This window comes from Furipterus horrens, unplaced genomic scaffold (assembly GCF_987537825.1).
Source record: "Furipterus horrens unplaced genomic scaffold, mFurHor1.1.pri manual_scaffold_6, whole genome shotgun sequence".
In the NCBI taxonomy this organism is placed as follows: domain Eukaryota; kingdom Metazoa; phylum Chordata; class Mammalia; order Chiroptera; family Furipteridae; genus Furipterus; species Furipterus horrens.
In genome coordinates, this window is record NW_028327176.1 from 108866338 (window position 1) to 108893162 (window position 26825).

The 26825-nt window shown below is 39.2% G+C and overlaps 1 protein-coding gene across 2 annotated transcripts in view; it reads left to right on the plus strand.

Annotated features, from left to right (window-relative positions):
• The window catches only part of BEND6 (BEN domain containing 6), a 78907-nt gene that overhangs the window by 39103 nt on the left and 12979 nt on the right, over window positions 1–26825 (plus strand). For both annotated transcript variants that reach the window (XM_090280491.1, XM_090280490.1), the window contains exons 3-4: window positions 1814–1991; window positions 25690–25916. In XM_090280491.1, coding sequence (XP_090136617.1) covers window positions 1814–1991; window positions 25690–25916 — 405 coding nt within the window. The remainder of the gene's footprint in view (window positions 1–1813; window positions 1992–25689; window positions 25917–26825) is intronic.

Genomic DNA, 26825 nt, shown 5'->3' on the forward strand with positions numbered 1-26825 from the left:
CTCCCCATTTTAGGTGGGCCTTTTTCCAGATATACTTTGTATAATATTGTCACTTGAACTAGTACATGTAATAATGAATATATATACAGATGCATGTATTGATATATTTATAAAATGAGGATTGAAGTTAAATCTATACATTACAAATCATACAAAAACTGTAATGGTATTTCCTAAATCTGATCTCATCTGGCTTTTCATTCTCCATCTCTGCTTGATAAGAAAGAAAAAATGAAAAGAAAAGCTTAAACTATTCCATTTGCAGTTAATGACAGATTGTTCTAGTTTTTAAAAGTTCCTTTGAACCATTAATATAATTTCAGTCACTTCAGGATTTAAGACTCTGTGGATCCTAGATTCTTACCTTTCCCAACTTTCTACTGTTCTTTTCCTGGGATGTGATCCAAGCAAGTATTCAAAAATATTACATATCCCAGCATGTAGGGAGGGATAGCCGGTCTTCCTCCAAGGTTCTAACTTTCCTGCCTGGTTCCTAGGTGTCCAATACTGTTACTATTGAGTTATAGCCAGGCCTTCCAGGTCCTTTGGCAGTTCTGTTGGCACCTGCTACTAAAGTTTGCCATTCTACAGCCATGTTCTATAAGGTTCTGGTACCCTATGGCCTCTCTGTCTACATGCTAAACTGTTTCTGTTTCACCACTTCCCCCAGCACTTGCCTATTTCCTGACCAGGGCATAGACCATTTGGATTTTCTAGCTGGTCTGCATGAGCTCTGGGAAGTCTGGATGCTGTCTCAGGTCTGTTTGTCCAGACACCAATTTTGGCCATTTCTAATCTATGGCCCCGAGAAGTGCCATGTTGCCCTGATGTTATACTGAACATAGAAATTCTTTCAGGAGCGTATAATGGACTGAGAAGTAAGGAGCCAGCCCTGCAGCTCTAGAATCTCCCTTTATTTATTTTAATGTGTATATCATATGTCTCTACCCCTATAATCAATCTCCCTTCTCCCCAAGGAGCAGTGGCAGGAAGATCAATGACAATTGAATTTGATCTCCTGACACTCCAGTTCTTTATTCTCTAGGCTTCTCCTCCAGGTGCCAGGATGTCTTTTCTCTTCTGTGTGGCAGGAACTTTCTTTATACCATGCCTTATCCGTTCTACTTAAAGCATATTCTTAAAAACTTTATACTCCAAACTTCTAGGTTTGTTTCTTTATCAGTTCCACTCTATGCTCCACTTTTCAGGTTTGGATATGTATATGAGAGCTTGGTAATTTGAGAAAACTCTTTTCTGTCTCAACACAGTCTGGGTTTTACAACTCAAGTGTATGTGTGTTCAGACTATTGTTTTGCTATTGACCTTAAGAACTATTTTAAAACTAAAAGGTAAACATGAATGCTTTTTCTAAATGAATCTTATCTCTCCTTTTTCTGGTGCAGTAAACCCCAAAATTGTCCTCATGACAACAAAGAAGCTGTGAATGAGAAGTAGGGGAGAAATGGGGAATGGGAATGAATTACAAAGGTTCGAATGATAGAATCTTGTCAATTCTACTGTTACACTATTTTTCTACTTTGTATTTCTCACTGAAGGTAGGCAGAAAGTCCGAATCCTGATTTCTGATCTTCAAAACATATGTGCATAAAACTCTGATGTTCTTCCCTTCTTCTGAGTTCCCTGGGCAGTGGAAGACAAAGCTGAGGCTAGATCATTAATTAAAGCCCAGCTCCTCTCTTGGACAGGAAGTGCCTTGAAGAGCTGGAATTTGTAGGTCCCTTCAGCATGCAGGGTATGGGATAAGTCATTAAAGTCACTTTGAAGCTTTTATTATACGTGCCTTGTATTTTAGAGAGACCCATATTCCGGAAATGCCTTTCTGCCTGGTGAGAGCTCCAGTGAGGATGAAGAGCCTTTAGAAGAATTATCGAAGGAGGAATTGTGCACAAAAATAAAAAGCCTGAAACAAAAACTAACAAACACTCGGAAAGAAAACAGTCGACTTCGACAGTCTTTGGTCATGCTTCAAGGTAAACTCTGAGAAAAGTGACATTTTTACATGAAAGGGAAAATACATTATGAGTGGAAAGTATTGCAAATCAGCTGTCAAGAATGAAAAAGAAAATCAAGACCTTAGAGGGAAAAAATTCACATTTTAAGAAAATCTATGATTACATAATTTAATATAGAAGCACTTATTGAAGCCACTAGTTTATTGCTTAGAAAGTTTAAGATTATTCCTACAAAATACCAAATATTTTGTTCATTTAATAATGTTCAACAGACATTTATTGAGCATTTAATATATACAGCACTCACTGGTAGGCCCTGGAGAGAAAAGATTAGTAAAACAAAACAAATATGTTAATGTGTTCATGATGTCCTCATCTCAACCCCCTTTGCTAAGGAAAACACTAGAAAATAAGGCCTGTTCTAATCCATTATAGCAGCTATTTTCAACCTTTTTCATCTCATGCCACACATAAACTAATTACTAAAATTCTGTGGCATGCTGAAAAATATATTTTTTGCCAATCTGACAAAAAATACAGATATAATTTTGATTCATTCACACCAATGGCTATTGTTGTGTTAGCTGTTGTCATTTTTATTATTCGACAGTGTAAGGGAAAAGAGGTCAGTGCCCCTGACTAAATAGTCAGGTATTGCATGTTGTAAAAATTCTTGAAAATTGCTGCATTATTGAACTACAAGAACTAAAGGGTCCATTTATTAAATGGTAGCTTTGGAGTTGGGAGGAATGCTTTGGGAAAATAATCACATTTACTGAAGACTTAAAAAGGAAAAAGATCAGCATAAGCAAGTTAAAAACTACTTGGCATAATGCCTTTTGGTAGGATCCTCTACTATGTTTAAGTGTTTATTTTTCAAAAATTACATTTTCCATTTGTAGTTAAGTACCATGCACTATTTTATACAGCTGAATATTTGGCATTTATATCCTATGTTGGGCAGCATTCTTTTGTAAACAGTAAATAGACAAAGCATTTTGAAATAAAGCCCTCTGGCTACTGTACACAGAATGATTACAAGTGACAGAAGAAAGTGGGGAAGAATTGAACTGTATTGCACTCATCCAGACTAACATAATGGCAACCTAGCCGAGGGCGAGGGTGCTGGAAATAAACAGGACAGTTCTGCAATATTTTTGGAGGCAGAAATGGTGAGACAGAAAATGGTGATGAGCGAGAGTAACAGAGCAATGGTCACGTGCTTTCCTCAGAATATTTATTAAATTGAAGCCTTCATAGTTTAAAGTAGAAACAGCCACATGTGAATGGTCATATGATGTTTATAACAAGCCAATCTCTCTTTTATTTTTTCAACTTGAAGCATTGCCTTTTTATAACAGATGGCTTTCCCTGGTGAGGGTTTTGTGATTTAAAAAAAAGAGATACTTTTCATATTTATATAGCCTGTTAATTTGTTCCAAAACTTAGAGTAAGATAAAAAGCTTTATAAAATAATGTTAACATAAATTTCTAGTTAAAAGTATTGATTTTCAACCGCAACTCTTACCTACTAGCTATGCAACTTTGACTATGTCACTTTATGTGTCCTCAGACCCAGCTTCAATTTTCTCATCTGTAAAATGAGGGTAATGTATCATTTCCTTGTTGTTATGAGGATTAAATGAGATAATTTTTAAAAATCCCCAGTGTGTGGTGCATGATAGGTGCTCTGTAATGGTAGTTATTATTATTGTCTCTGCTTTTACTAACACCAGAATTTGACGTATAAACACCACCCAAAATATTATAGGCCAATTTTTGTTATAAATATAGATGACAAATTTCAAATCATAGAGTAACAAATCAGCTCCAATGGTCTATGAAAAGATTCACTTACTGTGACCATTTCTTCTCTCTCCCCCACTCCTGGATTGCCATTTCATTTTCTCCGCACCTGCCATCTTCCCACATCTCCTCCAGAAATACTATTATTTCTCCCATAAAAAAAAATAATAATAATAATAAAAAACCTTCTCTCAGGCCATTCTTCTCTGCCTTCCACCCTATTTCTCTCCTTCTCTTTAAAGGAAAATTCCTTAAATGACTTGACTCTACACATTGTGTTCAGTTTTCCCCTTTTATACTCTCTGGGTCCCACTTCAATTAGGTCCTCATCATTCCATTGTAATTTCTTTTCTTATGATCACCAGGAACCTCCGTGTATTAGTTTGCTATGGCTGCAGTGACAAAGCACTACACACTGGATTGCTTAAAAAATAGAAATTTATTAATTTTACTCTTAGGCCTGGAGGCCAGAATTTCAAATCAAGGTGTCAACAGGGCTGTGCTCCCTTGGGAGGCACTGCAGAAGTATCTATTCAGGTCTGTCTTCCAGCTTCTGGTCTTTCTCCGGCTTGAGGCAGCATAATGCCAATCTTCACATGGTGTCCCTGTGCACATCTCTCTGGGTCCAAACTTACCCCAAACAACGATATCAGTCATATTGGATGAGGACCCACTCTAATGACCTCATTTTAACTTGATTACATCTATAAAGACTCTGTCTCCAAACAAGGTCACAATCTGAAGTGCTTGGATTGGGACTCCAGCATATCTCTTGGGTGGGACACAGTTCAACCCACAGCATTCCATATTGCTAATCCCAACAGTCATTTCTCAATGATCATCTGAAGTGCCCTGTTACCAGCATTTGATACATTTGACCACCTCTCCTTTCTTGAAAAAGTTTATTTAGTTGGCGTCTAGGATACCACATTCATCAGTTTCCTTTCTATACTGCTGATCTTTCCATCTCAGTCTATTTGGCTGATTCATTTTATCATCTTACTCTCCAAATATTTGATGATGCCCAAGGCTCAATCCTTGGACTTTTTTTCCTTTTTACCTGCATTCACTTCATAGGTTATCCTATCCAATCATATGGTGTTAAAATCCATTAATAAGGTATGATTCTCAGCTTTATATCTCTAGCCTGGACTTCTCCCTTTGATTTTAGTCCCATTGTCCAACTGCATACTTGCTATGACTCATAGGCATTCCAAACTTACATGTCCCGAATCGCATTCCTATTGTTCTCCCTCGGCTGTTTCTCTCATTAATTGATATATAATTGATGCTAATTATGTTATTCCAGTTTCTCAAGCCAAAACCCATGATATTTTTTAAAATTTTATTTATTGTTTTTCTATTATAGTTGTCTAATTTTTCCCCCATTGTCCCCCCCACACACACACACCAATGATGCTATTTTGTATTTCTATATTCCTTTTACATCTTACACTCAGTCCATTGGTGAATCCTATTGGCTTTCATTTAAAACATTTCTGGAATACAATCCTTTTGACCACTCTGACTACTGCCCCTCTGGTCCAAGCCACCGCTATCTCTAGGTTACTATGGCAGTTTCCTAGTAGTGTCACTACTTCTGCTCTTGCTCCTCCATAGTCTGTTTTCAATGTAGCAGCAAGAATGATCCTCTTGAACATAAGGTAGTTCATGTCACTGCTCTCTTCAAACCCCTTCAGTGCATTTTCACCTCACTCAGCATAAAATGGAAGTTATTTTTTTCTTTTAATTTCTTTTCCCTTGTTCCCCTACACCCAGTGACCCCCCCTACCTCCAGTTGCCCCCCCCTTAGTCCATACCCATTGGTTGTGCATATAGTTCCTCTCAGCATCTTCCTGTCTACTCCACTCCCTCCTACTATGCTTCTTAATTCTTGCATCATCTCCCTCCCTTTTCCCCATTCCCCCTCCCCACTGACCTCCCCTCTATATGTTCCCCATACCTATAACTCTTTTCCACTCTCATTGCCTACTTAGTTTGCCTTTGTTTTGATTCCCTAGCTTCTGTTGTTGGTTGTTGTGGTAGTTTTCATTTTAATGTTGATAGTTTTGATCCTCCTTCTAAACAAGTCCCTTTAACATCTCATATAACAGTGGTTTGGATCTAATGAACTTCTTCAGTTTTACTTTGTCCTGCAAACACTTTCTCTGCCCTTCTATTCTGAACGACAGCTTCGCTGGATAGAGTAATGCTGGCTGTAGGTTTTTGCTTTTCATTACTTTGAATATTTTTTGCCAGTCCCTTCTTGCCCGCAGAGTTTTCTTTGAGAAATCAGCTGATAATCTAATTGGGACCCCTTCATACATAATTCTCTTCTCTCTTGTTGCTTTTAAGATTCTCTCTTTATCTTTAATTTTTGACAATTTGATTATAATGTGTCTTGGTGTGGTTCTCCCTGGGTCCAGTGTTTTTGGAACTCTCTGTGCTTCCTGGACTGGTAAGTCTATTTCCTTCTCCAAGTTAGGGAAGTTCTGCTTCATTATTTTTTCACATAATTTTTCAATTTCTAGTTCTTCTTCACCTTCTGGCAACCCTATAATTCGGATGTTCGCTCTCTTATAGTTGTCTCAGAGATTTCTGAACTTCTTCTTATTTTCCTCACTTTTTGTTTCCTCTTTCTGCACTGGTTGACTGTTTGTTCCTTCCCTATTTTCCGATTTGTTGATTTGATCCCTGGTTTTCCTTCTCTCACCACTTGTTTCATATGTGTTTTCATTCATTTCAGCAGGACTAGTCTTTATTCCTTCCCCGTCTTGATTAAGTCCCGCTGTTATTTCTGTAAGCTGTGTTATAACTCTAGCTCTGAGTTGAGCCTCAGAAAGATTATCTATCTGTTCGTCTGTTAATTCATGTACTTGCTTTCTGGTCAGCTGCGTGATTGGGATCTCTATCATTATCCCTGCCATCCTGACAGTTTTTTGCTTCCTGGGCAGGGCTGTCACACCTCCTATGCTATAGGGGGCAGAGCCCCATGCACTCGTCACTACCAGGTGACCCTTCTCACCACATTGTGGCACTTTGTGTGGGGGCGGGAGTCCAAGATGGATTCCTGCCGCTCTCTCTCCACTGAGAAACCAGGAGCCTCCTACTCCATCCCCACATCCTCTGGGCCTCACAGTCCCCAACAATGGGGGTCTGCCTTCCCCGGCATTGGAATCGTGAGCTAATAGGTTTGGTCTGCAGCTAGAGGTGCTCCCAGACGCTTCTTGCCTCCCCTTAAATATGGGTGTCTGCGCTTACTTGTCCCACTGCTCGTCGCTGCAGCTGCTGCAGCCGGCAAAGCTTGACCTCTCTGCCCCAGATTCGCCTCTCCTACCCAACTAGACAAGCACCACTTGTTTATAACTTCATGTGTTAGACTTCCATGTAGCCTTATTTTCTGGAACTTCTGGTTATTTCTGGTTTTGCGGTAGTTGCATTTCTTCTTAGTTGTGGAGGGAGACGGAGCATGTCAGTGTAGGCCTACATCTTGGCCGGAAGTTGGAAGTTATTTTTAAGACCTTTGAATCCTTGAATGATCCGGATACCTCCTTTCCACTTAACTCTTTGGCCTTATCTTCTACCACTCTCTCCCCTTTTCTCTGTAATCCAGTCACACTTGCTTTTCCTTAAAGACATCAGACATGATCTTACCTCAGTGTCTTTGTAATGGCCATTCCCCCGGCCTGGAATGTTGTTCCCCCAGATATCCATGTGGTTTATAGTCTCATTTAGTTCAGATCTTCACTCTAAATTCATCTTTTTCCTGACCTCCTCCCTCCATCTAAAATTTCAACTCCTCTCTCCTCACTGTTTTGTAGCTACTTCCCCTGCTTTGTTTCCTCTCTTCCACTTACAACTCTATATAATCTATTACATATTTAATATTGTCTGCCCCCTTTGTATACACAGAGTAGAATGTACCCCTAGAAACTAAGTAGTAAAATTTTCTAATGGCTAGAGTTCAGACAACAGGAAGTCGGGAACTGTCAACAACCACTGCAGTATTCATGCATGCATTCATTTATTCTATACATATTTATGAAGCCCTACTATATGTCAGGCAGTGTTCTAAGTACCTGGAAGAATCCAGTGAACAAAACCAAGATTCCTGTTCTCACTGAGCTTACATTCTAGTAAGGTAGTACAGGCAAAAATCTGAGGAAAAAAATAAGTAAATTATATAAAAGTGTTAGCTAGTGATAAGTGCTGTAAAAAAAAATTTAAGGAAGGAAAGAAGAGTTGGGATTTGAGGGAGGGGGTTATTTTACAATTTTAAATAACATGGCCATAGTAGGCTGCTTTGTGAAGCTACTATTGAAAACTAGGAAGATACCAGAAAGTTGAAAATCATAGATAATCCAAATAAGAAAGGGGTCTGAGAGAAGAGTGCAGAGAGTGGTTATTTATCTCTTACTTGGTAATATTCCTAATAATTCATTAAACTAAGAGTCAGGGCTGTCTTTCTGTTTTTCCAAGCCTAATAACTAAAAATGTAGCAGAATATATATGTCATTCTAGAGATTCAGAATGGCAGATGTGTGTGTGTGTGTGTGTGTGTGTGTGTGTGTGTGTGTGTGTGTGTGTTAAGCATTTGAAACATATCTTGTGGGCCACAACTGATCAGCAAAATAAGATATAAGAGGAAAATAGTTACATACCTGTTGTATAGAAGGGTTCTAAATTGTCATTATTTATAGAGAATGAATGTATACCTAGAAATAACAAATCACCAACCAAAAACTAAACTTTTGTAATTAATGAGATTTCAGTAAAGAATCAAAAATCTGGCCTGACTGGTGTGGCTCAGTGGGTTGGGTGTCGCCACGCAAACCAAAACCAAGTCAGGTCCCCAGTTTGGTGGCCTGTGAGAGACAACAGCTCGATGTTTCTCTCCCCTTCTTCCTCTCTTCCCCCCGCTTTAAAAATAAATAAAGAAAAACTTTTTTAAAAAAATCAAAAATCAAATACATTTTTACCAGGTCATTTAAATATAACAGAAAACTTAGGTTAAATATGTGTGGATCTCCCTTCTTTCTTGAATCCCCACCAAAAATAAACTTAAAATACGAGACAGCTCAAGAAAGGACCACAGCAGATAAAAGATGCCAATGAAATTTTAGAAGCTGAAAAGCAGATGAATGATTAGTGACTGATGATGGGGGTGAGGAGAAGATAGAGGTCAAGAAATTAAAAGAAATAAGTGAAATCACTCAGCACAGCCATGGAAGGCTTAGGAAGTGTGCCTGGGAGATGGGTTATGGTGGTAATGAAAGCGTGAAAACTGAAGGAGCCATTGAAAAACCTACATGAAGACACTTTTGGACCTCAAGTTACATATTCTTCCCATGGAACCTGCAACTCTCCCTCTTCACCACAGCAGAAGACAGAGACTTTTTTTGTCAGGAGAGGTTGAACCAGAGCTATGAATTCAGGGAAACCGGGCACAGCAGAGGGAAGGGGCGTGATTATGTGTTGAAATGCGCTAGCATGGAACACAAAGATAAGAACAAACAAAGAGAAAAATAAAGTCAAAAGAAACAGAAAATACAGGAAGTAGAAGGAAGTTCCATGAAACAAGAACAGGGTAGTTTAAGAAGGAAATTTTAAAGAACAAGGTGATAGAGGAAACCTAGAAATCCAATAAAATGTCTGGAAGTTAAAGTTAAAAAAATATTGTAGGTATTGAAGCAAGAAGACAAATAAAAGTAAAATAGAAAAGATTTGGAAAAATAGAGTATTAGTCCAGGTGGTAGAATCTCCAAAGATAAGAGGTCCTAAAAAAGAGAAGAGGGAGAAGTTATTTTTAAAATTGAACAATAAATTTCTGGAACTAAAGAACACAAATTTCTAAATTAAAAGATACCACAAAAAAGCAAAAAGGCTTGTGCAAAGTATAACATTGTGAAATGTCAGAACACCAGAAATAAAGGGAAGATTGAAAAACTTTCAGGAAGAACAAGCATGTCATATGCTAAGAATTTGGAATTAGAATGGCATTGGACTCTTAACCAGCAACACTGGAAGCTCTGAGATAATTAAGCAATGCCTTCAAAATTCTGAAGGGAAATGAGTTAAACCTAGACTTCTATACCCAGTGGCATTATCAACAAAATATGAGGGTAAAACAATATTCTCACACTTACAACATCTCAATATGTACTTCCCATGCTTTCTTTTTCGAAAGCTAATGAGGATGTGCTCCTCCAAAATGAGAGAGAGAATAGAGAAAGACATAGTACAGTATCCATAAAACAAGTGGTTCAATTCAGGAGAATGACAAGGAGCCACAGAATGATAGTGAAGGGAAGCTCCAGGATGACAGGTGGCCTAGAAGGAGCTAGCCCATATTGTGGAGAGGTATGGAAGACCCCTTGAGAGGTATCTTCAAGAAAAATATAAAATTGATAAATGACATAATGTATGAAAACATACTGAAAAGAATTTTACACCTTTGGTAGCAGGTTAAGAGATATGTGAGTAAGAGAAACAGTTTTTTTTAAAGCAAACTTAAAAAATGAGATTGTTATTAATTCTAGGGGGGGAATCTTGTTTTAAAGGAAAGGAATTATAAATAATATTTATATCACTAAAATAATGTAAACACAATATTATTAAACAATTGTGTAACAACTATACTGGTATGATAGAAAAGGTGAAAATTGCGCTTATTTTCAAGTGAGCAGTATGTGTGTATGTGTTGCTGTGTGGCTGGGGGAGGAGTCGAAAGAAGTTACATTGTTAGATTACAGAGCTGCAAGTCAATAAATAAGTATATGAGTGAAAAAAATCTATAAATAGTGGTATGTGGATATCATTATTTAAGACAATGAAAGTAACTACTAAAAGAAACAGTTAAATGGATTGGAAGTCGTGGCTTCTAGGAGTGGTAATCAGGGTGTTAGTGATAGGGCAGAGGACTACTGTTTTTCATTATAAGCCTTATTATATTTAAAAAATGATAAATATCTAGTACATAATAGGTGACCAAAATCTAGTAGCTCCAATTTTTTAAAAATCAGCAATCAGTAATTTGCTTCTATGTAGATCAAAAATGGTCAGTTATTTTCCTTCAAGAAAGAAAACTCTCATATTAATTGCAAACAATTATACAATATCTACTGATTATTTTAACAAGAAATGTGTGGGATCTATGAAGAAAAATTAAAAACTCAATGGAGAAATAATATGAACCCAAATAAATGGAGATATGTCCCATTCCAAGATGAGAAGCAAAGATGCCAGTTCATCTCAAAATAACTAATAGATTGAATGGAATCCCAATCAAAATACCAATAATTTTTTGGTTTGTTTTTGGAAATTGACAATAATTATTCTAAACTTAACCTGAAAAAATAATAGGCAAAATCAATTAAGAACATCCTGAAAAAAAATATGAAGACATAACTTGTCAAGATTAAACAATATAAAGTTCCAATAATTAAAAGCAACTTTCCAGTTCAGGAGTCAGCAGATTAATGAACAGAATGCATATCTTCCAAACAGAATCTCATATATATGATAAAGAAACTATCTAGAGGTACTATAGCATAGAGGTAAAGAGTATGGATTTAGAGGGTCCAAAACACCTGAATACAAACCCTGGCTCTGCCACTTCCTAGCTATGTAACCTTCTGTGAGTTGTTGAGACACTCTGTGCCTCAGTTTCTTCCTCTCAAAAATATAAATAATAAAAGAAATTAACTGGGTGATATGTAAAGTACTCAGAACAGCACCTGGCAGCAGCAGATGCTGTGTAAGTATTTGCTATTGTGGGGTTCACTGTCACAAGTCACCAGGGCAACTAGCTGTGTGGGTGTGTCACCTATGCAGTTACACAGGACCCTGCTCTTATAAAGACCCCACATAGCGGTTAAAGGGTCTGGTGTTACCCTATGAAAATTCTTAAGAAGTTTTCAACAAGGAGTCCTGCATTTTCATTTTGCACTGGGCCTGGTAATTTATGTAGCAAATCCTGCAAGTCAATTAGGGAAAGGATGAATTATTCAACAAATAAGCCCCAGTGTGTAGGGGAAGGGACAGGTTCGAGTTGGGTTCCATTTAACACCACGTGGCATACTAAACACATAACTACAGTTTAAATGAAATCTCCATGATCTGAATTTAAATTTAAATTTAAATTTAAATTTAAACACATGATGAATTTTATCTTTAAAAATTAATAATAATTATGTTCTAGTATTGTTCAGTAAATAGGCTTACAAGCAAGAGTCCAATAGCAAAAAGCACTCCTAACTCATGGGTATGGTCTTCTAATACCCTTTTCCACTGAAAAGAGTTAGGGTTCTTTGTAAAAATAGCTAATTCTAGGTCTTGCACAGCAGCTGTACAAGGTGAACCTTGTCAGAAGGCTTGAACAGGAAATACTATACATGAACATCTTTTCATACCTAAAAGCAAGGAAATTAGCAAAGGCTATGTAGACATGTCAACTAGAAGAGGTTCCCACTGGCCCAAAGTGGAACAATTTGAACACCAGTTCCAATGATAACCACAATAGACAGAAACATATCACATGTGTTTAAATGCATGATTCATAATGGTATGCATAGAAGGAAAAACTTAATGGTCATCTAAAAGAACCATTGCTAGCATTATTTTGAAACCTAGCAAATATAGACCAAAAAAAAAAAAAAAAATCAAACATTTATTCTACCATTACTATATGAAATAAACCTTCACATAAATGAACAGTTGAAAAGAGGAAATTTCCCTTTGTAGAATTCCAGCTAATAAACAAAGAAGAAAAACTTAGAATATTGACATTTTTCAACTCCTATAACATAGTGAATCTAACCAGTGATCATCAGTGACTACAAATATAAAAAAAAAAATCTAACCATGAATTAAACGCCACCTGATGGAAGTAAAACACTACTTTAATCAATACTTTAGACATAATTACCAGTTTATAATTAGTACAAGGAACACAAGAATATGTTAAACATCATTTTGAGGTTATAATCCAAGACTGTGGGAAACTTTGCTGGACAAATGACCCAGTTTCTTCAACTGATAAACTGCATGGAAAATTAGGGAGAGGTAACTTATAGTTTAGATGAAAGAGACAACAACCACTTGTAATGTATGGAACTTATTTGATTCTTGGTCCAACGAAACTTTTAAAAGAATAAGACAATCATAGAAATTTGAACATTTACTCGCTTTTTTAAAAAATGACATTAAAGAGTTATTGTTAAGTATTTCTGGCTGTGACAATGGTGTTATATATTTTAAATTTCTTACCTTTTATAGTTACATATGGAAATATTTACAGATACTATGAGGTAATACCTGTGATTTGCTTCATGTAATTTTGAGGGTGGAGAGGAAGTTGATGGGCATATTGATGAATAAAGATTGCTGTGAGTTACAATAGGAAGATGAGTATATGGGTGTTTACTATTTTTGTGTTTAAATTTTTCAATTAAAAGTCTGAAAAACATATTTGTAAGGGAGCTTACTTGTAAAAAGATGTTTAAATTCTACAAACTAAGCCCTGGCTGCTGTGGCTCAGTGGATTGAGCGTCGGCCTGCGAGCCAAGTGTCGCTGGTTTGATTCCCAGTCAGGGCACATGACTAGATTGCACGTCAGCTCCCCAGTTGGGGGTGCGAGTGAGAGGCAACCACACAGTGATGTTTCTCTCCCTCTCTTTCTCCTTTCCCCTCTCTCTAAAAATAAATAAGCAAACAAATAAATATTTTTAAAAAAATGTCAGGTTGAAAAAAAAATAGAAATTTAAGTTTAAAAAATATAATAATAAATTCTACAAACTATATGGGGGAATATTTAACTGATCCGAATAATTAGACTTTTAAAGCATAAAATAAATAACATACTAAAAGTCTGCTACTTTAAACTAAATAAAAACTAAAAATGTGTGAATGTGCTTTAAAAAATCTTAAAATTAAAAGATAAACACTCTAAGAAAACTACAACTTATGAGAAATAAAATATTATAATGCTCAATATATAAGGGAGTTAATAACAATAGCTAACATGTGCCTATAATGTACTGACCACTCTTCTAAATACTTTATAAAAACCATTTATGTTCTTATAAAGTAGAAAAAGTACTAATATTCCATTGCCTAATAGATAATTTATAGAAATTCAAATAATCCTAAACAAATATATAGTTAACTTTACAATAATCATATAACTTCAATTTAAATAGTACTAATATTTTAGCCTATCAAAACAGTAAAGACTATTTTTAGTGATTGATGCTTGTGATTGATGGTGCAGTGAAATGGCCACCTTCTTACATGACTAGTAGAGCTTAAGTTGGAAGAATCTTTCTAGTGAGCAATTCAGCAATATTAATTAAGTCTTAATACCACTTATACCTTTGACCCTTATTATTATGCTTTCAATAATTTATAGCATTGGCATGATTATAGATGCCTATGAAGATGTATGTATGTGCTAAGTGGTTTGTCAGAGTTTTGTTTTTAATGAAGAAAAATTAGAAGCAACCTAATTGCTAAATTCCACAAGGAAAAAAAGGAACATTTAAATAAGTAATAGAACATCAATACCTTGGAATCTTAGGGAATCATTAAAGTTGTATTTTCAAATGGAAAATAAGCCATCAGCAGGTAAGTGGATACATTAATTGTGGAGTATCCATGTAATTGAATATTAGTCAGTAACAACAAAAACAGTGAATAACTGAACAATGTGAATGAATCCCAAAACATTATACAGAGAAAAAACTAAGTCAGACAGAAAGAGGAGACTAGAATGTTTGCATTCATTTATATAAAATTATAGAACAGGTAAAACTATTTATGACTGAAGATGTCAAATGAGTGTTGGCCTCTAAGGCAAGTCCAGGGACTGACTTAGAAGAGTCATAAAGCAACTTTGGGATAAGATGGAGATGCTCTGTATTGTGGTGGGTGTGCATTAACCAGGTGTGTCCTTTTGTCAAACTCATCTCCCTTTATCTACTTAATGTCTGCTCAGACTTTATGTAAGATCTTGCCTTTGATTCAATGTAAGTCAGACTTCAAAATTTATATTTTCCAAGAAGATTTAATAAAATAGGGAAATATTCAATTTACAGGCTTAATCAGAAAACAGAACAATGATACAAATCTGCATAGAAAGTATGGTCCTAATTGTATAAAAGAAAATACATGAATATATATATAGAGAGAAACAGAGATGACAAAGATATATTCCAATGAATAGGTACAAATTTCATTATTAGAAAATAGTCTTGAAGCCTCACTTTATACCAAATTCCCTTTTCTGTTTACATTCTAGCTTTGGCTTTCCTGCAGTTCCTCAAATACAAAACTTGCATTTCCTGTGCCTCTGATGACCTTCTCATTCTCTCTAATGATTCAATTCCTACTCAGCCTACAACTCTCAGGTCAATCTTGACCTCCTCCTGGAAGCTTTCCCTGCCCCCGTCCTTCCCAGGCTGGGCCAAGTGCATTTTATGCTTCTCCTTCATGGCACTTAAAACCTAAAAATAAAAGGTCAAAATGAGAAGCAATAGCATTTAGTTGAGATCAAAAGGACAGCTATTGGCGAAACATTAATTCAGGCAGAACCCCAGATAGTGTTTGGATTAGGAGATTAAGGCAAGGGGTATTTATGAGAAAGGGAAGGGGAATAATTACATCAGTAGAAGGAAGGAATTTCTATAGATACAGATAAACTAACATTGTGATGCTAATTCTAAAGAATGTTTTTCATTTTCAATCTGGCAGTCATAGTATCTGCTTTCTTACCTTTTCAAACAGTCGTTTGGGATACAGTGCTGCTTTGGGTCCAGTCCAAAGGCTATTTCAGCCAAGTTTTAATATTCCAGAGGTTTGAGGAGTAAGATGTGCAAAAGCAAATCCTCTGGGATGGTGGCTCTGACTCCATTTTAAAGTGGCTTCATTTATATTCTTTTTTACGCACTTAACAATTGTAATTTTTCATTTCTTTGTGTGTACCTTGAGTTAGCCACACTGCAAGTTTAAGGGCACTGTCATCTAAACTGCCAAGTCTGTGTAAGACTTCTTATACCAACTGCAAATTCAGTGTTTGTTTTTTATTCAAAAACATCCTCAGTTTCAATAATTTGCTAGAGAAACTCACAACTCAACTGAAACTTATTATATTCATGGTTTCATTTATGATAGTGAAAGAATACAAATTAGAATCAGCCAAAGTTGGAAAAGACATAAAGCAGAGTCTGGGCAGTTCCCAAATGTGAAGCTTCCAAATATTGTCCTTAGGTGCATTACCCTCCTGTGTTAGCAGAGATGGCGCCAAATGTTAGTCCTTGGTCCTTGAGTTCAGCTAAGCAAAGAATTCAGAGCCAATAAATTCAAATACAAGCAAATGTTTATTTAGAAAGTTTATTTAGGACGGAAGAAGTTACAGAGACAAAAAAAGAGGCCTTGGAGTTTAGGAGAGAGAGCAAAGGTATGAGTCTTGAGGGAAGAAAGGGGGAGAAAAGGTGCAGGTGTGCTCTAGAGAGAAGAGCACCGCTCAAGCAAGAAGAGGGTGGGTTAGGTGAGGGTCATGAGAGAAGGGGGTAGGCAGAGGGGCAGGGAAGGGGGGAGAGAAAGAATGTGCTGAGTCCGTTGTCTTGAGGGCTTTTATCTAAAGGTCTCAGGGAAGAATCTCAATAGAATATTCATCAGCTTTCCAGGTGTGTCACCATTCTGGTCTCCACTGATTGATTAGTATGAGGACAGGGGATCATTAGTCATCAAAGCTGGTCCTGATGTTAGCCATGGCTTCGCCCTGCCTGGCCTTGCTGCTTTTCTGGGCCTGGAGCTGAAACAGAACTGAGGCCTCGATGTTATCTCTAGTTTGATCAAAACCCTTTCTCTGTGGTCAACAGACCTGAGGCTTTGTTCTTAAGATTATTTAATATGGATGACAGCCTCATTGACCTGAGGGCTTAATGCTTAAGAAAGTGGTCGTGTAAGGATTTGTACGGGATTCATATCAGGCTATTCTCTGGCCCCCTTGTTCCTCCTCTAAGCTGATCTACCACATTACTAAAGACATGCCTGGGGAGGAAAGGTCAGGGGAGGGTCCAAACCACATGATCATTCTGTATGAAATGCCAGGGGTCCTAAACCATATGACCAGTGATATGGTAGGAAGAAAGTTCACCCCATGGGCTGGGAGAGGAGATCCCACCCCAATTTTGCCCATTGCTAGGTACCCAGGACTTCCCACCCAGGTGATCTTTAGTACCTGGCCTATCATTACTACTCTACTCATGACTGTCTAACTGCCTACTACACTAGCATTTATGTGTTACAATATGCATGAGGTATTGTGTATCCAGGAAGCTCAACTGAGCTTAGGAGTCCGAAGTTTTTATAGAGGGCTTATTACATAGGTATGACTGATTGATTGCCTACATAGTTGAACTCAGTGGTCTGAGGGGCTCACCATGAATAACAAAGGCACTCTATTTAGGAATTTCCAAGGATTTAGAGATTACCTCCCAGAAACTGATAGGGAATTGTAGGTAGGGGGTGAGGGGCCTTGTGAGAAACGCTCACAATAAAAACTGGGACACAGGACTTGAGCAGTAAAACGAGGCCTTTATTCACGAGTCTGCAGAGCCGGGCGCACCCTCACAGCCAGGAGAATGTGCGCGCCAAGTAGACAAAGGAACCTGGTTTTATAGTCTTAGCTTCCCCACCCTAACGCAACTAGTTTCCCCTCCCCTCTCCTCCTTCCCCGTTTCTCCATGACTGGATACTCAGGAGGTACAATCTAACCCGTTCATCTAAATGCCCCTATTGTGATTTGTGAATATGCTAATGTTATCCACTCCCTTCTCAGAGATCCTTTAATTACATTTGCCCTTAAGACCCTTCAATTACATTTGCCTTTTGTTACCAATGACTTTGCTACTGGTTTGGGAGTCACTATGACCTTGTTTCTAACAATTTCCCCCTGTCTCTTTTGGAAAATTGACTACTGAAACCATTCTATTTATTCCTCCAAATTTAAGGAGGATTTCTTGACTTTCTTCCTCATGGTTAGGATTCCCTTTGGTCTCTCGGAGGAGGAGATTATGAAAAGTTGCTGGCATCTGTTTAGTTAGTGCAGTCTCAATTAGTCTTTGAACTAAACCTCTGATGCATGGAATACAGCAGCCTAAAGCTGTGAGGACGCCTGTTACCACTATGAGGGATACCAGAGCTGATGAGATTATTCCTTTCCAGTTGCCAAACCAATTTTCTAACCATTCTGTTATGGGATTGTCAATACCTGAGTTTTCTGCTAGCTTATTTGCTAAGGTAGTTAGTCCCTGCAGAGCCTTAGTGATAGATTCATCAGGGGCTGTATTATTAGGGATAAAGGTGCACCACTGCCCCCTGAGCATTACACATACACCTCCCTTTTCTGCCAATATCATATCCAGTGCCATCCTGTTCTCCCAAGCCACTCAACTGGTGGCATTTAATAAATAAATCAACAGAAGAGCACTGACTCAAACCCTGCTGCTATTTGATTTCTAGCTTTAAACTCATTTGGAACTCCTCTGGGGACCCCAATTGCGTCAATATAGATATGAGGATCAAAGGATCCACCAGGCACCACTGACCTCTTTTCCCTAACAGGGGCAGTCTGGACCGGTTTTGGAAATGCTAGGGTAAGTGGGATAGCCAATTGAACCAGGGCACAGGTTCCACTCCACCTGTCAGGTAGGATTTTCCGGAGACTCCTTTGCCCACAATACCACCAGACATCTGCTCTGGGGACTTGGAGGGGAATATAGTCGCCGGCCCCACTGTGAAGGTGGCTCGCATTTCTGGTATGAGTGCATGTTCGGAGTTCTTCTGCAGGGGTACCCGAATTCGCTTCCCACCTAGAGAGGCAAGAAGAGTAATTCATGGGCCCCACTGAGTATGAAGGGAGGGATTGAGTCCCATTACTCCTTATAGAGGGAAGAGGAGAGACAAGCTTCTGCAAGTCCCATTTCCCCATGCATTCTCATCCTGGTAGAGAGCGAGCATACAGGCGATTCCCGAGGGGTCAGAGTCCCAGCCTAGTGGAAATGGTACGACCTGTGCCTGGGGTCTCCCTGTGGTACAAGCATAACAGTTGCTTTTATTCAGGGAATTAACAGCAAATTTGACCCATTCTACCCAAGCATTTGCGTCTCCGTACCCAGTCTCTATCTCTAAGGTTTGTCTGAGATCTAATACCTTAAAAACTTTTACCTTGGCTGGATTATTCTGGAGTCTTTTCTGAGGTGTAGCTGAGAGAAGTTAGATTTTCTAGGGAAGGAGTAGTTGTCACTAAGTGAAGACCTAGCCACCCTACTGGATTTATGTCAGATACATTAGCTTTTAGGCCATAAACTCTGGCAGCCACATGGGGTTCCTGACTTAAGGTCTGTGGCTGGTTCAGTGTCAGAAGAAGAGGGTTGCACTGGAGAGGCTGGCAGTTTCGGGAAGGAGCTCCTTGGTGAAAGTTATTTTAAGCAAAAGAGAGACCAGTTTAAAGTGAAGCCCACTGACCAACCCATACTTCGCCAACCCAACCACTTAGTTCAGCCAAACTGTTGAGTCTCAGGAGGCAGCAATGCAGATGGGCTTCTTAAGTGAGGCTTCTATGTACAGACAATCACTCAGGTAATGAGATTATAGGCTTATATCCTATGAAAACAGAAAGAACACACACATGTTTATTCACACAACACAATTCACAAACCAATTTCTAAATTTGCAAGACTGTCTTATTGGGAAGACATCCAGTTGCAAGGCATTTGACATTCTTCTTGCCTGTAAATTAAGCATTATTGATAATGTCACATACCTGGTTTAACTTTTGAATGAAAACAAACTTTTAATTAAAATAAACTTTATAGACACAGCTGCACTAGTTTATAGTCTACCACTGATCATTGTGATTTTCCTCAAATCACGATTTTTCTCCTTAAGATTACCCTCCTTGTTATTAAAGGGACTGCATTAAGTCCAGTTTTAATTTAGCCTGTTCATTTGCATAAACACAACAAGAGCAGTGATTGACCACATAAAATTTTTTAAGTCTGCTTTGCTGGAACTTATACAAGGAACCTTCATGTTGACTTTTAGTCTGCCCATCAGGGCACAGAAACTGAGCCACACACCTGCCATCTGGGCTTGCCTATAAAACCCATGCTTTTTACAAGTTCTTCAAGCTTTCCATTGTGCCTAAAGTTTCCTCCTAGCCATTTATCAGGGACGCAACCTTTGTTTCTTCCCTAGAAAGATTGCCATGAACCGCACAACCACCCAAGGTGTTAGGCCTTTCCCTCATGGGCTTGCATTAGCCTAGGCATGCCTTCTTCAGGCATGACATTCCAGTCAAAGCCTCGGCTGACATTACCACCATTAGCAACTGGTCTTATTAGTTTTATGCAAAGGAACCTTATGTCACTTCTTACTTCTTTACAATGCCAAATACTGGAGGGTTCCCGTAGGGAGAAAAATATAAAGGCGTGAAGGAAAATCCTTGTCCTTCAAAACTGATTTCCATGCATTATACCTTCTATTACTAAAACCATACAATTTCTTCTCAAAACCTTTATAAATTTCTAACCAACCTTTTTATTTACATGCCTTACACCTTTCCTGGTTCCCCTTCTTTCATGTGAAGTTTTAAAATTTCCCTGGGAAACCTCAATTCTTCCTTTCAGAGCATAAACAGAACACAAGCAGCTGAGGTTTTCTTTTCCCAGGTTTAAAGCTTCCATAACTCTTTTTTTAAATTTTTTTTTTTTATAATTACAACTTTCCTCAGACCTTCTGCAACATTCACAAACTTTCTAAATACCCTTTACTGCTTTAGATTTAACCATAACATGCTTCCAATCCTTGTTCTTTTCCACACGGTGAAGGACAGTACTCAAACTCAGTATCTGGCAGCTAAAAGTTCCTAGATTTGTAGATATTCTGCAGTTTTCTGAAGCTTAGACCTTGCAAACACCTGTCATGCAGCAATGACTTGAATGTTTAGACATATACCATTTTGCAAACAAAGCACATCACCTTAAGAGCATATCTAACCCACCATTTTGCCCACTTCAAAGATGGCGGCAGCATTACATGCAGCATCTTTGAAGATGGTGGCACCCATAAGTACCACCCACAAGATGGTGGCAAACCCACGTGACTTATCCACCATGGTGGAGCACTCACGTGGCTTACCCTAAATGGCAGTATACCTATGAGGCTTAGTGTCCAAATCACAACCTTCATGCAGGCTCTGGAGGGAGAGACCCATTTCTCCTCCTGGAGAGGTGGAGTCATTGGCTTTGCAGTCACTTCAGAGGCCATAACCAAAAGGCGTGCTGAGAGGGAAGTCCCTTGAATCTGCAGACGGGTGGGCACTGCAGAAGCCACGCTCACCTGCAGAGGGGGCTGCGCCCCAGGAGCCTCCGATGCTGCCGCGGGAACCCCACCTGGGGAGAGGGCTGTGCCGCGGGAGCGGCCCCTACCTGCGGAAGGGGTGGTGCCATGGGAGGCGCCTTTACCTGGGCGCAGTTTGGCGCCAAAACAGTTCCTTTGTCTCCCGGATTTAGAGAGTTAAAGAGGGCTACTTCCTCATTCTCCTCCTCTCCTAACATACACTTTCTGAACTTCCCTGAAGAGTTTTTCAGTTGCTTTAATTGGCCCATTCACTTACTTTTTGCAATTTCTTACAAATATTTGGCCAGTTTCTGTTACAATGGTGACTTTTAAGAGTCCCTGTCCCACAGCATTCTCTGGATTTAGACCAGAATACTTCCTCATTTTGTCCCTGAGCTTCTGCAGGGATCTGATGGAGCTGTATTCGAATGCCTTGGAGACATTTTGTGCATGGGGAACGGACTCCTTGATTTCCCTGATGACGAAGCTCCTAAGGTCTTTCATTTGAGCCCTAGCCTCCGGCCTGTTATCCCAATCAGGGTCTATACTGGGAAACTTCTGTTAGGCTGGGACAATTTCCTGACCGGGGGGATGTTCCCTTTCCCATATCCTCATAGCAGCCCGTCTGATCACTCCCTTCTCTTCCCCACTGAAGATGTCTAGTATAGACATTAATTCTGTCCACATGTATATGCTGGGTCCGGGGAACTGATCTAATTCTGCCAGTCCAAGGGGGTCCTTTACCAAGCGCTTCATATTGCGCTTGAAGTTTCTAACTTCAGTGCTTGTTGAAGGAGCATTTGACATATCTAATATGTCCTGGACCCATGGAGACCTCCCTAAGGGGAAACCGGCTGCTCTGAGGGAACGGGGAAGTTCTTTAGGTCTTGATTACATTGTTTCAATTCCTTTCTTAATTTAGATAAGTTGCCACCAGCGCCGTAGGTGTCATGGGGGCGGATACTGGTGGGGTATCTGCTAGGTGTTCCTGGCCTCTTCCGTCTGTACTGTCCGTCCACGGTGCCTCTGCCCAGTTGGCTGCTGGCTGGCCAGGGCTATAAGGCAATGGGAGACAGGACAGAGGGTCCCAGGCCTTATCTTTTTCTTTTTTACAGGGAAGAGACCTGCGGATCTGCTGGTAGGTGGTGATCAGCAGAGAGCATATTCCCTCTCTTCCTTAAAGGCTGATGCCTGGCCCTGGCTGTTGTGACCCAGTGGACCAAGCACCAGCCCGCGAACCAAGTGTCGCCGGTTCAACTCCCAGTCAGGGCACACGACCAGGCCACACGCCAGGTCCCCAACTGGGGGCACGAGCGAGAGGCAACCACACAGCGATGCCCCTCTCTTCCTTCTCCAAAAACAAACAAACAAACAAACAAACAAACAAACAATCCAAAAAAGCTGAACACACATATAAGACCAGGGCTTGACAAACCCAACATTCATCAGACCCAAATCGGGGCTAGGAGACAGATTTCCCCTAAATGGGTTCCTTTGGCCAAAGGAAACAACAATAATTTACCATTGTCTGTTCTTCCTTACTTTTGGTCCCCACCCCTAGGCCTAAAATTTCCATTTCCCATCCTCAGCTGATTCCCGTGGCTGAATCCGGCTGTGTTCTCAACCTAACGGACCCAGCAGAGGGGCACTCCACACTCGCTTACTTGCACACAGACCGAGATGCTTCGTTCATCTCCGGCCGCTTCCCTCACAGGACAATGGACCCAGCGGAGGTGCACTCCGGCCGTTCCCTCACGGGAGAACGGACCCAGCGGAGGTGCACTCCGGCCATTTCCTCACAGGACAATGGACCCAGCGGAGGTGCACTCCGGCCGTTCCCTCACAGGAGAACGGACCCAGCGGAGGTGCATTCCGGCCGTTCCCTAACGGGAGAACGGACCCAGCGGAGGTGCACTCCGGCCGTTTCCCTCATGGGACAACGGACCCAGCGGAGGTGCACTCCGGCCGTCTCCCTCACGGGACAGCGGACCCAGCGGAGATGCACTCCACACTCGTACCAGCCACACACACAACTCATACCAGCCACACGCACAATCAGCTTCCCGAGGATGCCCAACCACCAAGGCAGTACTTAAGTCCAATTTTCCTACCTTGGCCCGTGCACGAGGTTGCCTGGTTGCCGCGGTGTTTGCTTTTGTTTCCCCCTGCGTCGATCCACTGCTGTCCCAACAAGAAGTCTCGGGTCGTTTCCGGACACTGAGGCGGGTGGGCCCTGGGTCAAGCGGGCCACCCAAAAGCGGGTAGGACGCGTCTCCCCGCCTTGGCTCAGAGCCCTTCCCGCACACAGGCGGAGGATCCCGGACGAGCCCCCAAATTGTGAGAAACGCTCACAATAAAAACTGGGACACAGGACTTGAGCAGTAAAACGAGGCCTTTATTCACGAGTCTGCAGAGCCGGGCGCACCCTCACAGCCAGGAGAATGTGCGCGCCAAGTAGACAAAGGAACCTGGTTTTATAGTCTTAGCTTCCCCACCCTAACGCAACTAGTTTCCCCTCCCCTCTCCTCCTTCCCCGTTTCTCCATGACTGGATACTCAGGAGGTACAATCTAACCCGTTCATCTAAATGCCCCTATTGTGATTTGTGAATATGCTAATGTTATCCACTCCCTTCTCAGAGATCCTTTAATTACATTTGCCCTTAAGACCCTTCAATTACATTTGCCTTTTGTTACCAATGACTTTGCTACTGGTTTGGGAGTCACTATGACCTTGTTTCTAACAGCCTGAAGGGTAGACCTCTCTTTGAGCAGGCCAAATTCTTATTTCACAGAATGGTTATGTAAATAAAATCCCCCACCCCTCTTTCAGTTCCACAAAGCTGCAATCACATATGGTTTTGCTTTCAGTTTCATCCCTAGCACCTAACATAGTGTCTAGAAAATGTTGAGAATCTGCATAATGTAGTAGAGTACCCTTGAACAATGTAGGGTCAGGAGTGCTGACTATACAGTTGAAAATCCATGTATAACTTTGACTCTCCAAAAACTTAACTTCTAGTAGTCTTCTGTTGAATACAAGCCTTACCAATAACATGAACAATCGATTACACATTTTTTGTATATGTATTATATTATATGCATGCATGACATACCCAAGTTTTTCTCAATTTTTCAATGTTATGCAGTTTGTGAGTTTTTTCAAATTGTCGCAAATCTCCAAACAAATTTTCTGTATTATTTATGGAAAACATCTGCATGTAAATGGACCTATGTAGTTCAAACTCATGTTGCTTTAGAATCCACTATAGTTTATAACATGAAATTGGCAGTCTGAATTTGAATCTTAGTTCTTCTTTTAACTAATTGGGTTGACCCTGGATGTGTTATTTACTTCTCACTGCCTAACTGTCCTCATCTATAAATTGGAGATAATGATAATACCTATCTCAGAGAGCTACAATGAGGATTAAATGAATAAACACGAGTTAAGTTCCCAAAATAATGCCTGGTATAAAGTAAAAACTAGATCAATGTTTAATATCATTAAATGCTCAATAAGTAATTTCTGATTGAATAAGTGTCTGGCAAAGGAGAAGTGCTTAGTAACTATTAATTGAAAGAATATAAAATAAGATATTTTTTTAGTAGATTTTCCTACTTTTCTTTTAATATAATACCAGATGTATCAATATGCCTGATTTTCAGCTGTCAAATCTTATATTATTCTAAAGATTATAGCGCAATAATATGCCTAAGACAAGTACAAAAAACATTTCTGTCATTTTGTCCCTCAACCATAAAATGAAGAGTGAATTAGATAGGGCTCAAGGTGACTTCCAACTCCAACAAAATGTTATTTGTCCTTAGGAAACAAACTAAATAAAACAACAGAGAAGATCATTTTACATGGAGACATGAAATCTTTGAATGTGTAAGTTTCCATTGAAAAAAAAAGAACAAAGAGAAACTTCAATTAATTACCAGAATTCGTCTTTGATATGTGGAAAAAAAAAAAAAAAAAAGATTTGGTTAGCGCAATGAATTTTTATTAGTTTGATGGAATTTGACTCCCTGGTAAACCCCAAACAGAGGTCATGTAAAATTTATTTTAATCTGTGAGAAATAGCTTATTTTATCTTGTCACTTAAGCTGGCTTAATGTGAGTATCTGGAAGGTGTTTGATAATAGAATCAATAATGTCTCCAAACAAAAGATTAAACACTTTTAAATAATACTATTAGCAATTAGGAAAAAAAATCAACTAGTTAAAACATTCATTTTAGTTACGATGTAATGCATAAACATTTAAATACAATCACCAAAAGTTCTGAAATTGACTTTTTGTTACTAAGCAATTATTACATTATTTAATAATAAAAAGTAAATATATCCCAACCACTCCTCTTCCCATGTTTATTTTCCAAAGGTAGCAAATGTTAACAATTTGTTCCACATATTTATATGCATATATACATGATAGAAAATGTATATATTCCCCTGTTATTGAAAATATTTGTAAAGTGTTACTTTTTCTTGCCATTTTAGTGTTACCACAAGCAGTTGCCCAGTTTGAAGAATTGGTTGGTATGGCGGAGGCTGTGCTTAAGGGTAGAGGAACCATGGTCACGTCTGCGTCCACCCTCTGGAGAGCAACAAACAACTCCTCACCAGATTCATTTGCCTCAATGTGCAGTAATTCTAATTCTAATTCTAATTCCAGTTCACCAATTTCCTTGAGAGCTGAAGAAGAGCATCATACTGATGAGAAACAGGTCAGTTGGAATACCTGCCCTATCTTTTTCTAGGAGGTAGTTAAATATAAAAAATTAAAATAAGAACACAAGATGACCATTGTTTTATCAGATACCTTTAGGTCATAACCATAACATCCCAATTGCATAAAACAATTTTTTACAATGAATCTAATATTTGTGAAACAAATACCTAGTTTAGAAAACTAAAGTCAAATTGTGGACAGTGATAAAGTTTTTAAACGAGAAAATTCTTAACCCACTGACAGAAGGATAGCTATGCATTTGAAATTATATCATTGAGAGAGGGTAAATTTCATCCTCTGTATGCTGTCTGGACAAAAATTCTTTTTCTACTTTCTTGGTTTCTTTTAATCAAGAAAAAAGCTAAAAAGACAAGAGTTTTGTTAGAATTAGGTATCATCATTGGAAAATATGACTTCAAGAACATTAATTAAATACTAAAAATCTAACATTCAGAATATTTTAATCTTAGTACATTCGTTTCATATTTCTGTATAACAGATCACCACAAAACTTGTAATTTATAATAATACAAATTTATTGTCTCAGAGTTCTGTAGGTCAGAAGTGTGGCAACATCAAGCTGTTGGTAGGTGCACTCCTTGCTGGAGGCTCTATGGAACAATCTCTTTCCTGGTCTTTTGGGTTGTTGCAGAATTCAGCTTCTGTGGTTGTAGAACTGAGTCCAAGTTGTCTTGCTGACTGGAAACTGAAGGCCATGCCTGCTTCTAGAAGCAACCACATCCCTTGGTTTGAGGCCCACTTCCACCACCCTCAGAGCCAGCCATGGCAAGCAAAGTCCCTCTCACTCTGAATCTCTCCTCCTTTGTGTCTTCTCTTCTGACCCATTCTTCCACCTTCCTCTTCTGCATGCTTGTAAGGGCTCCTATAATGAGATGGGACCACA